The sequence below is a fragment of the Scylla paramamosain genome, unplaced genomic scaffold, assembly GCF_035594125.1.
Source record: "Scylla paramamosain isolate STU-SP2022 unplaced genomic scaffold, ASM3559412v1 Contig165, whole genome shotgun sequence".
NCBI classification, from domain to species: domain Eukaryota; kingdom Metazoa; phylum Arthropoda; class Malacostraca; order Decapoda; family Portunidae; genus Scylla; species Scylla paramamosain.
In genome coordinates this window covers 50,785-65,000 of record NW_026973830.1, presented here as the reverse complement: position 1 = coordinate 65,000, position 14,216 = coordinate 50,785, and the positions used below count along the sequence as shown (strand labels likewise).

The 14,216-nt window shown below is 38.4% G+C and overlaps 2 protein-coding genes across 2 annotated transcripts in view; both read left to right on the top strand.

The window, feature by feature from the left end:
* The window catches only part of LOC135099640 (uncharacterized), a 63,750-nt gene that overhangs the window by 2,592 nt on the left and 46,942 nt on the right, over window positions 1-14,216 (top strand). The gene's annotated exons all lie outside the window — the stretch shown is intronic.
* The window catches only part of LOC135099639 (juvenile hormone esterase-like), a gene marked incomplete at its 5' end in the record, with an annotated part of 54,722 nt that overhangs the window by 27,174 nt on the left and 13,332 nt on the right, over window positions 1-14,216 (top strand). Inside the window, 1 exon segment of the mRNA XM_064002029.1 lies at window positions 9,420-9,552. Within this exon segment, the coding sequence (XP_063858099.1) occupies window positions 9,420-9,552 (133 nt within the window).

Sequence of the window (14,216 nt, the reverse complement as noted above, 5' to 3'; positions counted from 1 at the left end):
AGAAGTTCTTCCTGGAGGGCCTCATATATTTCAAGACTGTTCTTCTTCCTGGAGGGCCTCATATATTTCAAGACTGTTGCTGTCTTGAGAGTTCAAGGTGCACCGCCACTAGGAGACAGAGCACCGAACATTAAACTGTGCGTCGATGTCTGCTTATGAGAGGAATGACACCATCGCTAGACAATCAGGCAACCAACAGAAAATAAATTTGGTCTGCCGCAAGCAAACTGCTGATGTCGATAAATTAACGTGTGCCAGTTATTGAGGTCTCCCGCCTCTTTGCTCGTCAGATAAAGCCATTCTCGGATGGGGACTTCAAGGAGTGTCTTGTTGCTACAGCGTCATGACTTTGAGGGTGTGAGTCTTTCATCCTGCATCATTCATTGCCGCATTGAGATATCGACAATGTGCACGATTAAATGAATACTGGACACTCAACTCTTGTTGCTTTTTCCCTGGTCCTTGATGAGAGCACCATCATGGATACTACCCAGCTGGCCATTTTCATTCGTGAGAAATTCCTTCAACCTGTCATGGTACCACCACTGGACAAGACTTCTTCGACGCCGTCCTTCAGTGAGTAGAACAGCACTCACTTGAACTTTCCTGTCTCAACTGTGTGACGACCGACGGTGCCCAGGCAATGGTTGGAAAGAAGGAAGGTGCTGATTCATTGCTAGTGCACCACTATGAGGCTACCAAGTACACCAAGGATCTCTGTGCACCTAGTCTACCAACCTCATGGATGTCATGTCTGTCATGGTGAAGGTTGTCAACTCCATCCACTCCCATGGCCTAAATCACTGCCAGTTTCAGGTATTGAAGGACGAGGTCAACAAGCACTATGGCGACCTGCTCTAGCTCAGCGAGGTTCGCTGGTTGAGTCATGGGGGCACGCTGTCATGTGTGTGTGTTACATGCAGCAAGAGACTCACTTTCCTCTTTCACAAGAAACAACCTCCTCGCTGAAAACTTCTCCAACCCACAATGGCTCACTCGCTTGGCCCTGCTCACGGACATCACTGTGCACCTGAATGACTTCTGTCACCTCCAGTCTTCCTTGATGTCTGCCCACTCACTGCAACACCAAGGACAGAAAATAGCTGTCCACACACTATCACACACAGCTAACATGGGGGACTAGTTTCATTCAACACACAGCACAGACACATGGGCACACATACACAGACATACAATTTTACTCTCCTTCTCTGGATAACTAAAACCAATATCATCAAGACTGAATGTATTTTACAGACTAATGCATCACACTAACACAAAAAAACATTAGACAACCAATTATGTCAACATATACCATTTAACGCACCACCACCAACACACGTGCAGCAAACACTACCATCCACTCCAGCAATCAGTACCGCCACACATTACCCGTGACACTACCGCTCCGCCAGTCTACGTAAATGTAGGAATGTAGGAACAGCCACCGCTACTCTACTGTACTCCAGGTATGGGTAGTCACAACCACCGCTCCACCCCTCAGCTCTCCACCCGTCGCTGTCTGCCCGCTTCACCCTCGGACAAGGGAATGAATTCCCAGCACGTGACCCCTTTCCACATCAACTGACGTGGGCAGAGTCTCTTCTAACCCCAGCTTTTAGTCATTACAACATTAATTTAAATAATCATCGACAAAATCCTTTATCAAATGACACATAGGAGAAAGTAAATACATTATAATGAACATATTGAATATAAAAAAATTTGTACACAGAAGCATAGGTAAAAGAACATAACAAAATACAACACCAAATAGCCCATTACAATTTTAATTCCAGACACTTAAATTACCTTATAGTACCGTCTCAAATGATAAGAACCCTCGTTAATTTACCATCAGTTCTTAAATCTAAATAACCATCATCAGTTTAGGAAGAGTGGTGAACTAATGGTAACATTTCATTGACAGACATGCACTCGACCATCACTACCTTTGTTGTTGAGCTGGTATTTTGGGAGGCTCAGTTCACTAATGATCAGTTTGTTCATTTTCCTCGCCTTGTTGTTTGTGTCCTTAATGACATAGACCTGGATACTTGCGCACGTGTCGTCGCCTCTGTATGGAAGAAATATTTCTCTCTTTCTTTTTTCCGTGATCTCGTCCTCCCTACTGCCAAGTTTCCAAATTACACTGGGTATATTCAACGCATCATTACCGTGTTTGGCAGCCCCCACTGCTGCAATCTGCTCATCTCCAAAATGAAGAACATTAACGGCTGATTCATTAAACATTCAGATACTGGCCAGTAACCCGAATCCCAAAAAGATTCATCAAACACACTCCAGTCCAAAAAGTTCCGGAGAGAGCGCTGTAACCCAAAGACATTACTAGAACTTCAGGAGAAAAAGTGTGGGGACCCAGACACCTTCTGAAAGCATCAGGTAATTCCATTTGGAAAGGTTTTGTTCTCCGATTGACAGTAGATAAGTAATGAGTTAAAAAAAGAAAAAAATATATATATATATATATATATATATATATATATATATATATATATATATATATATATATATATATATATATATATATATATATATATATATATATAATATCACACTAGGGACAAAATTAAAAACAAAACAGCAACCAAAAGGGGACAGGCAGGCAAGCATTAACAAAATAATGTGACAAAATCAGCAGCAGCTTCTAAAAAAAAAAAAAAAAAAAAAAAAAAAAGATGTCAAAATAAAGATATAATGGTATGTATGGACAAACCTTGTGTGCTCTCGCGTGTGGTGTGGCGAGTACGCGAGAGCACAAAAGGTTTGTCTATAGCTTTATATCTTTATTTTTGAAAGATTTTTTTTTTTTTTTTTGTCTAGTTCTTGTCGGATAGGTTATTTTGTCACATTATTTTGTTAATGCTTGCCTGCCTGTCCCTTTTGGTTGTTGTTTTATTTCTAATTTTGTCCCTAGTGTGATATTTTATCATTTTTGTCCTTGTACCTATTTTTATCTATATTTTTAGCCTGATGATGCCTTCTGTGAAAGTGAGACGTAATAAATGAAGGAAGTCTGGTGTATCCCTGCTTACCTCATCTATAACTTGGAACCTTCTCTACTATATATATATATATATATATATATATATATATATATATATATATATATATATATATATATATATATATATATATATATATATATATATATATATATATATATATTACAGGTGAAATGTGAAATACGGTATTGTATAAAGTACCTAGACAAACTATGAAATGTCTACAATTAGAGACGTCGCAGTGAGGCTGGTAGATACCTATCAGCGCCAGCATTTTTAATTGCCTCCGATTTCCTGGGGCAAAGGGGTGTCTCAGCTAAATTTGAAATCGATGTGCAGGAAAAATACAGCATGAATTGCTGCACAAGTGTATCTAAAATTAAAAACATAACCCTTAATATTAATATTCATACTTACTGGTGTATGATAAGGCTTTGTTAATTGAATTATAAGATAAAACTAAAAATAGGTAATGATTTTTTTTTAAGTAAGTATGAACAGTAAAAATAAAAGGATATTGATTTCGGCTTGTGCATTTTATCTGGGAATGTTGAAAAATATCACATATAACTGACACGTCCTGTATATGAAAGTAATCAGTGAAATAAAAAAAAGAACAGCACCGCTGGCGGACGTACGACGTACTTATCTTGATCATGATTCTTCAGTTAAAGAAAGCGCCTCGCGCCGTTAGGAAGGAGTGTAAAGTGTAAACAATAGCCTCTCAGTTCTGCCGATACAAAGTCCTTTACTTTGCTTTACTATATCCAGAATAGGGTATAGCTCGTTCTTTCAGGAATTTTCTTAATTCCGCTGTAGTCCATGATTGTGGCGGTGATGTATCCATTGTGCAGGATAGTCGAGTAAGCGTGGTCCTGTGTTTTGGTTTGCTCGCTGCCCAAGTACCCGAGGATAGTGATCGTACCGCAAAAATAAAGTCTCTGATACAAAATTATATTTTCTTTACATTAAATGGATTTGCCTGTTGTTTAGTACATGAAAATGCAAGTATATATTAGTATACTTCCATTGAGGTCAGTAGAAAATTACAGATTGCCTGCCTTGATACACTTATAGGCTCTTTTAAGAATATCATCTGAAATTATGAATAGAGGCTCAAACAATGTCATGTGCTGTCAGTTATCACGAAATTAATTGACTTAAAATTCAGACGCATTACTGTGCAACGATACACCTTTGTAAGCTTGTAAAACCTTGCCCCAAAAAGTATTTATTTTCCGGCGAGAATTAAAAATTCTGGCGCTATCTGGTATCAAAACGCTCACTGCGACGTCTCTAATTTCAAGGCATCGTATGATATTAAATAACATATGTACATTTCCTAGGTATTATGTACATTACCAAATTCATTTCAGGCAACATGTGAAACCTGCAGATTAATGAGCAAACTGCAGTAGCTAATTATTACTTCTTTGCTATTACATATTTATTTCCCTTTGCGCATGCGCTCTTCATTCATCGTCGTTCAAGGCTGCTTCACACAGTTGTCACACCCCCGTGCGCCCTCACCACAACACCATGAGCTACGTTACCACCACTACTACTACTCCCCACTTACATCTGCATGGCTGTTGTTTATCTTTCAAGATGGAACTGAGTAAATCTAGTGAATTTGGATCAGTAATGAAGCAACGTTTTGATGCTGAACTTGAAAAAAGATGGAGCATTGCAGCAAAGAACCCGGTGTTCCTAACTGACGAACATTATCAATACCTAATTTATGAAGAATTGGTCTAAAACGCTCGCGATATTTTGGCCGTCATCATCGATGTCCAAGACGAATTTTATCAGGTGGGCACAACACAAGGAGTGTTAAAACATCTATGTTAGATTGCAGTTTTCTGAGTGCAAGAAGCCTTTACTGGCATTGGAAGATATCCCACTTAATAAACAAATATCTCTTCAGTCAGCTGCAACACAACAATCTACAGGAACTGGGCAAGGATTTGCAAAGTGCATGTGCAAGACAAAGTGTCAAGGCAACAAGGCCCTAACATTATATATATATATATATATATATATATATATATATATATATATATATATATATATATATATATATATATATATATATATATATATATATATATATATATATATATTATAATGTTAGGGCCAGATACAGCCCCTATCCCAGATGCCACTACTCTGGATCAGCTTCCTTAGGCCACTATCCTCAGTTGCCTAGTGCAGCGCAAATTACTCCATGAGCCCTGGCCAGTTCACAGGTCGTACACAGGTACCAGCCTCAGAGGTCGCCACTCTGTTTTATACAACCACAGGGAAGAAAATATACACCACACAAACTTATCCCAAAAGCTGAGAATGAACTTGCCAAGCCACATACCAGGGTGAGACAGATAGAACAGATGCCACAGAGATGAGGGTATAATACCCCGAGGGCTATCTTCCACAAAAACTGTCCAGCAGGATATTACATCACTTGATTTAATTATCTGGCCATCAACAAAAAAGGCTATCAGCCAGGGCCAGTTGCATTTGATGAATACAAAAATGCTCACGACACAGAGAGACCACACAAAAAAGAAAAAGGGATGAGCAAGGGCTCTCTCACGTTTTTCAGGCACAAAACTGAAGGACATGCAAACCTTGAGTAGAGTTAAAATCAGGCAGCCGCTGCCTCAGTTAATGAGAGTGACAAAACACCTGCAACCTTTCTTTTTTGAGCTTACAATATGCCATAGGTGGGGATCTACCATTAGAAAATTCCAGCAAGAATTACTATTATAAACCTTCTATATATCACCTTATATATATATATATATATATATATATATATATATATATATATATATATATATATATATATATATATATATATATATATATATATATATATATCACCGGCTCTTTCTAGTACATCTGAATCACGTAAAGGTTTAGCTCCAACTGAGGCATGTGAAACTCCACTCAGCACAGTCTCTGTGGCACCAAATAAAACAGCCACATGTCTGGGGACAGGAGAGGAAGGAAGGGAGGAAGGGGTGAAGGCTGGGGAGGGGAGAAGGATGGCGAGGGCCCGCTCGCTCTCCCCACACCCATTATGGTCCCCATTGTATTTTATGACATCATAGGTATCTACCAATAAGAATTAAAAAAGAAAAAAGGTTATGCGTATGGCAATACTAAATAGGTGTCTACTATTGGCCAGCATGAACAAAATATTTTCATATTCACGCAGTTTCTTTGAATACTGGATGCAGGGACACTTGTATTTCACTACTTTGTTCATTAGTAGATGCCATTTGTATGACCATTTGCATGATGTTAATGATTACACATATTTTAAACACTACTTAACTATTTGAGTTGTAACTCATGCATATCTGCCTTCACTACTCGTGTGAAACCGGCTCCAAGACACGGTATTAGTTCCAGACAATTCCTGGTAGATCCGTCAGAACCGATTCTGGAGTTGGTTCCTGCCTGACCCTAATCTGTTGTAGAGGAATGTGTAAACACACCGTACTACCAATAGTACTGTGTTTTAAGAAACACTAACATCTTCAGACCGTCGACTAAAAACAGAAAAGAAGAAAAAAAAAAAAAACATTAAAATACTAAAACACACTTCCCTCGAAGAGAGGAAAGAAGTGGCTGACCTGTTGGCCTTGTGCTGGTGACCACCTTAGCTCCAATACACCAACATTTGAAAACTCAACACAATCTTGCTGTGGTGGGTTCCTATTGGTTAATGGTAAACATTACACAAACTATGTTAGCGACACTAAAAAATGAACGAGTACAAAAACCTTATACAATAGACATATAAGCAAAACAGAATACAAAAAAGAATTTTCTCACATTTTTCAAAGGATAGTAAGTTTTATATTGACGTCATTGGAATTCATTTGGGGCCTATATATTGATTCATTAACAAAGATTTGGCAATCCTGAGCTCTGTTTTGTTATTGGTTATGAAAAAAAATTTTTTTTCTTTTATGTGACTACTCAATGTTATTTCACGTTCCTTTATGTAAAGAAAAAAAAAAAATGTGTGAGTTATGGGTCTAGTACCTCTAAAGGAGGTATTCGATTATTCTCCCTATTAGGTTCTGAGATGTGTAATGAATGTATCTAACTGAGCAGCCAGGATATTTTAACATATCAGAAAATATGATGTTTGAACACAAATGTTTAGGAAAATATCTCCCCATCTAAAAAAAATTACCCAACTGTATTACAATTTGTAAAATATAAATCTAAAAGAAATATCAGGAAAATTCTATTTAAATGATTTCTCCAAGGTATTTCTAATGTGATAACTATACTGACCATGGAATGGTAATGTGATGTACTTGAGCTATTTGCCAGCCAGTTGTGGGTAAAGTATAATTATCTGAAAAGACATTACACATAAACCTTTTAACACTTATCTAAAAGATTAAAAGATTATTTTTCGATCTTTTAGATCGAAAAATTAGAAAAGAAAAATAAACACACACACACACACAAACAACATGAACCCAGGCGATTGGCTGGTTGCAAACAGCTATCAAGCCTTAAAAGGTTGTCACCCTGTTTCACCCACTGTCAGGGAAGGAAGAATGCAAAAATTGAAAAAGAACTCGCCACTTCATATTATAGGGAGAGACAGGGAAGATGCCATACTGTTAGGGTATACCCTGAGGGCTACCTCCCACAGGTTTCCATCCACATCCCAACAGGATATTACATGCTCAAGTCTGAACCCAACTCGTCTCCAATCTCCCAGAAGACAGGCTCAACCTCCCTTAAAATTGGAGAGCCCAGAGAGAAAGAAGATGGTTGAGCACAGACTGCTATACACTAGTTACTGACCAAGAATGGAGAATAGGGAAGGGACAGGGAGGGGAAAAGAGGCCAGCAGCATGCTTCACTCCACTCACTGTTTAAAATGAAGATTAAGTTTTAAAAATCATTGTGTGCTTATTTGAGAGGGCTGAGTGAAATCTGATTATCTTATAATGGAACGCAACTCATTTAGTTCATTATTTATTGATCACAGTTTTGGGGGATGAGGTGAAATAAGCAAAAATTTAACAAGATTAAAGCAGGGTAGGGAGCTTGCAGTTATACTTGAATAATGTACCCACTTGGCAGGGTGACTCATCGCATAACATGACAGTTTTTTTTTCTAATTCTATTTTTCATTGGTCTCTTTGTCTCTTCTTCTTCTATAATTTCTTCCCTAACTTTCTTTTTCTTCTTTCTACTTCTGCGCTCTCTATAGTAGGCGAGATGATTCGCTGACGCACCAAGAGGTGTGGCATATATTACTGTAAACTTTACATGAAGTAGAACTTGTCCATCACAACTTAATTTACCCTCCTTCCCTTCCTTGCCGAGAGTTGTAGTTAATAGCTCATATAGAAGAAGAGTTGCTCTTTCCCTTAGTGTAGTTAGTTTCCACCCAGCCCTCCAAATAGCCCCACAATATTTTTTTTTAAACTCAAATGTTTGGTTTAGAGAGAGAGAGAGAGAGAGAGAGAGAGAGAGAGAGAGTTGAGGTGGAGCATGTGGTAGGACCCCCAGTTCCTTACCCTCTTTTCCTATCTTTCCCTTCACTTCCCTCTCACATGATTCAGCTCACGCATCCCTCAGAGTGGTGGGGGAGACCTTTTCTTTGTTCAGTAGTAGAGCGGATACCAGGCAGGATGGACACATAGCATAGAGAAAGGCATGTTACAGTGGGTAGGAAGAATATATTATTACTTTACACTTTAGGATGCGATTATTGAGATGCCTTTGAATTATTGTGTACTATCTAGGCCCTAAGGGAGCCTAGGATCTGGACAGATCCAGATATTATTTGAAGGACGTAAATAGCTATATTCCACTACTCATATGTATGTTGTGCTGGGTCCTCACGCATTTTTTTTTTTCTGATGTTCGATGTTTCTGTGTACAGTGTATTTATGGGTGTAGGCTCCTGTTCTCTTCCCCTTGCTGCCTAGGTGCAGTGTCTTGTGGGTCTAGTGTGTATCAGAGCGTTGTGAGCATTGTGTCATGTGTTTGTTAAATGCTACTGGTCTTGGGCCCCACAGCCATGAGTTGGGCAAACCATAGGATTATAACATTCAGCATTCATCATGTTTATGCTCACACTAGGATAGAAGGAGCAAGCCTAGGAAAAGCTGACCCAAGTGCAGTGTATATATATATATATATATATATATATATATATATATATATATATATATATATATATATATATATATATATATATATATATATATATATATATATATATATATATATATATATATATATATATATATATATATAATGATAACGTTTAAATTAAACCATCCAATGATGTGAATATATTGTCATATTGTAAAGTGTGTAATCTTCCTTCACTTCTTCCAGGGGTAAATCATGTTAACGACCTGTTCTACTTTTTTACCAGAGGACAAACCAAATGGAAGCCTCTTGAGAGGGACGAGGATTTGAGACTGAGAGACATTATGATGAAACTTTGGGTGAACTTCACTGCATTGGGGTAATTTTATTAATATATATATTTTTTTTTTGTATTATTCTCTTTCTAGACTTACTAAGAAACACACACACACACACACACACACACACACACACACACACACACACATATATATAACTGGCTGCCCGTAAATTCAATGGTGGTGAGGTCTCTACTTATTATGCTGAAGTTAACTCACTGAGGTTGCTGAAGGTTTTCATTGAGGACCATGTAGTAGTTATTGTCCTTGGACAAGAAATAAGATCTTCAGTGTATGAAAAAATTACATGGACTCCTAAAATCTGTTCAAGAGAGTATAGCTGATGTTTACAATTCCCTCTCCCCATCACCCTCCCCTCCCACACACACACACACACACACACACACACACACACACATGCACACAAAGTATTGCTACTTAACTTGAAAACATAAACTGTTGGGGGGCTGTGAATCACATATGCATATTCCTGCTGTTACTGTATGTAAAGCGTATGTACCTCATGTCATTATTCCTTGGCATATATAAGTGAAATGTTCAATAGTTTTCTATTTGCATGAAAACGTGTAATATGTGTAAGTATCAGTATTCAATGCTATATTAAGCACCGAAGCCGATGCTCACTTGTTAGGAGTGTGGGGTTAACCTGCTAGTCGCCTGCGGGCATCACTCACGGCCAAGTCGCGCTCAGACAAAGACGGGCAGGATGGTGACCGAGGTAAATACTTTCATTTTGTAGTAAAAACTGATTGTCATAGTGCCAAGTCAATTGCATGTATTGTTAATGAATATTGTAATATGTTGAAAGTGTTTAATATCAGTGTATAATGTTATTTTGTAAGAAATTGAGACCGAGAACTTGTTCGCAGTTCTTACGGTCATGCCTACCTCATCAATAAACGTGTCAGGGAGAACTGCCTTTCCTCGACCCTACGATGATGGGTGTGATCAGTAAAACAGATCACCTGAGAGCCAATTGATGCCCAGCCGGTGCAGCTACAGTAAGAACTCGACCTACAAGCAAGAAATTGGCTCCATGTGAAACCGTAGCAAGAGTGAGTCACAGGACGAGGGGACGCTGACGTAAGCCTAAAGGTTGACCTCTGAGGCCCCGGGGTCAGCTCTACCCTTGACGACAACCACTCCCTTCTACCCACTGTGCCTCGCCACCATTTTGTAGAACCCATGGTCACAGGCAAGAAAATATAATAGTATGTATGTGCACTGAATTGAGTAGCCTAAGTGAAAATTACCCACAATTAGCTAGTATTAAGAGTGATAATTTTAAATTGCCCTTTCAGTGTCTCAGTATTGATACAATTAAGTTGTTAGATATGTCTGATACTGAGGAAATTAATGCCGTAGATGGCCTTAGGGAAGGTGAGGGTGAGCAAGTGGACAGGGATCAAACTTGTATTGAAGAAGTTAGTGTCAGGGAGCGAGTGCTGACCGACAAAGGAAGAGAATATCAAGTCAGTGTAACCAAAGGAAGAGCAGAGTCCTGTAAGCGTAAATGGAGCAGTGTTACCAGCAAAATTAAGAAAGGATTAAAAATTGTAATTAGCCCCTTTGAATTAGAGCCCATGTCAAGTGAAGTAATAGAGGCATTTCATCAGTATTATGTGGAATAAACAAAACTGATGGAACTAGAGCCAGAAAAGTCAGAGGAGCTAAATGAAGAGCTGGAACACAATCAACGAGTTCACCATGAAATATTAGAAAGTATAGAATGTAAAAGAAAGGAGTTAAAGAATGACAGAGGATCAATTTGTTCTAGCAAATGGTCTAGGCATTCTAGAGTCTCATCTACTTCATCACGTTCATCAGCAGCACAAAGAAAGCAAGAAGCAGCAGCAAAGGTAGCTAGACTTAGAAAGGAAATGGAATATCATGATAGTTTAGCAGAGGCAGAAGTTAGGTTAGCAAGAGACCAGGCAATGTTTGCAAAGAAAAGGAAAGAGAGAGATTTAGCAGTTGCTAGTGCAGAACTTAATGCTCTTAGCTTAGTTGAAGAAGAAGTAAAATTGCTTCCAGGTAATGATGAAAGTGTAGAGAAGCAAAGTTATCTTCAACAATACATAGAGTCACAAAATGAAATGAAAGCACAAGCAATTGCAAATCAACAAAGTGACAATGCCATGCCTCACAAATATGTTACATTCCATGACCCACAGAAACCTTCTTCTTGCAATAGAGATAATGAATTGATGACAAATGAAGTACATGGACAAATATTTAGTGAACCTCAGGTAAAATCTCACCCCATTCAAGTCCATTGGAGGATACAGTGGTAGTCTACAGAACAGTGACACAAGAAGTAGAAATCAATGAAGAAAAGAGGGTTAATTTCTTAGTGGTTCTTACTAAAACCAAAGAGATGATTAATCCTTCTCAAGTGAGAGATATGTTTGAACTTGACTTCAGTGATAGAAAGTCAGCTGACACTCCATTATCATATGAAGATAAAAGGTTTATGAGTAAGATGAAAGAAGGAGTACATCAGCTGAAGGATGGCCATTATGAGTTGCCCCTTCCTCTTAAAGATGATAACGTCAAGCTTCCAAACAACAAACTATTAGCAGAGCAGATACTCAAGAAGTTAAGAGCTAAACTTGAGAAGGATAATCAACACAAAGGTGATTACAAAGTGTTCATGGATGATATGATTACAAAAGATTATGCAGAGGTTGTACCGACAAAGGATTTAGTTAGGAATGATGGTAAGGTCTGGTACATTCCACATCATGGAGTCTATCATCCGAGAAAGCCAAAGAAGTTGAGAGTTGTCTTTGACTGTAGTGCAAACTACAGGAACCAATCACTAAACAGTCACCTGTTACAAGGCCCAGACCTTACCAACAAACTTATTGGAGTGTTGTGTAGGTTTAGGCAAGAAAGCATTGCACTTGTATGTGATATAGAAGCAATGTACCATCAAGTGAAGGTCAACCCAGAACACAGAGACATGTTAAGATTCCTTTGGTGGGAAAATGGTGATCTTAATAATGAGATAGCTGAATACAGGATGACAGCTCACCTGTTTGGAGCTACTTCATCTCCAAGTGTAGCCAACTTTGCTCTTAAGAAAGCTGCAGATGACTACGGGTGTGGATCTGATGCAGCCAAGTTTGTAAGAAACAACTTTTATGTTGATGATGGTTTGAAGTCAGTAGCTACAATGAATGAAGCTGTCACTCTTATTCAGCAAAGCAAAGAATTATGTTACAAGGGAGGTTTTAACCTTCATAAGTTCTTGTCAAACAACAAAGATGTATTAGCTGCAATCTCTCCTCATGAGAGAGCAGATGGAATTAAAAGTTTGGATTTTAGTAAGAATGAAGACACACTGCCTATAGAAAGAACTTTGGGAGTTGAGTGGTGCATAGAATCTGACACATTTCAATTTAGAATAAAGCTGAAAGACAAGCCACTCACCAGGAGAGGCATTCTGTCAACAGTGAGCTCTATATATGATCCATTAGGTCTAGTGTCACCTCTCATACTGACTGGAAAGCAAATTTTACAAGAATTATGTAAGAATGCAGTTGAATGGGATGATGAGGTGCCAGATTATGTCAAACCTAAATGGTTAAAATGGAAGGATGAGCTGCACAAACTAGATCAGTTAAAGGTACCTAGATGCTACAAACCTGATGACTTTGGGGAAGTAGAAAAGGTTGAACTCCCTCACTTTTCAGATGCCTGTCAAGAGGGATATGGCCAGTGCTCATATATTAGATTAATTAGCAAGACTGGCCGAATTCATTGTGCATTAGTAATGGCAAAGTCACGTGGCACACCTCTAAAAACCATGACAATTCCCAGACTAGAACTAGCAGCAGCAGTGGTGTCAGTTAGAATCCATAAACTCTTGAAGGGAGAACTTGAATATAATAATGTGGAAAAAGGAGTATGTGCAATTCCTACAACTTAGAAATAAGTGGACAACACCAAAGAGGAATCTCAGTGTAAATGACATAGTTATCATCAAAGATCAGAATTTAGCAAAGAACCAGTGGAAACTGGGAAGAGTAACAGAAGTATCTCCTGATCATGATGGCCTAGTAAGAAAGGTTAAGGTCCTGGTTTCAGACTGTAATCTCGACAACCAGGGAAGACACATAAAGGCAAACAGGACCATCATAGAGAGGCCAATACATAGTCTAGTATTGCTGTTAGAAGGTAATGCATAATAATAGACCGGAGCATCCCCGCCAAGGAGCCAGTGTAACAAAACATATTATGTGCTAATCCTAGTCTTAAGGTACATACTAATGTTAATTTAAGGTAAATTGTTACACAATTTAGGGGAGCCATGTTACTGTATGTAAAGCGTATGTACCTCATGTCATTATTCCTCGGCATATATAAGTGAAATGTTCAATAGTTTTCTATTTGCATGAAAACGTGTAATATGTGTAAGTATCAGTATTCAATGCTATATTAAGCACCGAAGCCGATGCTCACTTGTTAGGAGTGTGGGGTTAACCTGCTAGTCGTCTGCGGGCATCACTCACGGCCAAGTCGCGCTCAGACAAAGACGGGCAGGATGGTGACCGAGGTAAATACTTTAATTTTGTAGTAAAAACTGATTGTCATAGTGCCAAGTCAATTGCATGTATTGTTAATGAATATTGTAATATGTTGAAAGTGTTTAATATCAGTGTATAATGTTATTTTGTAA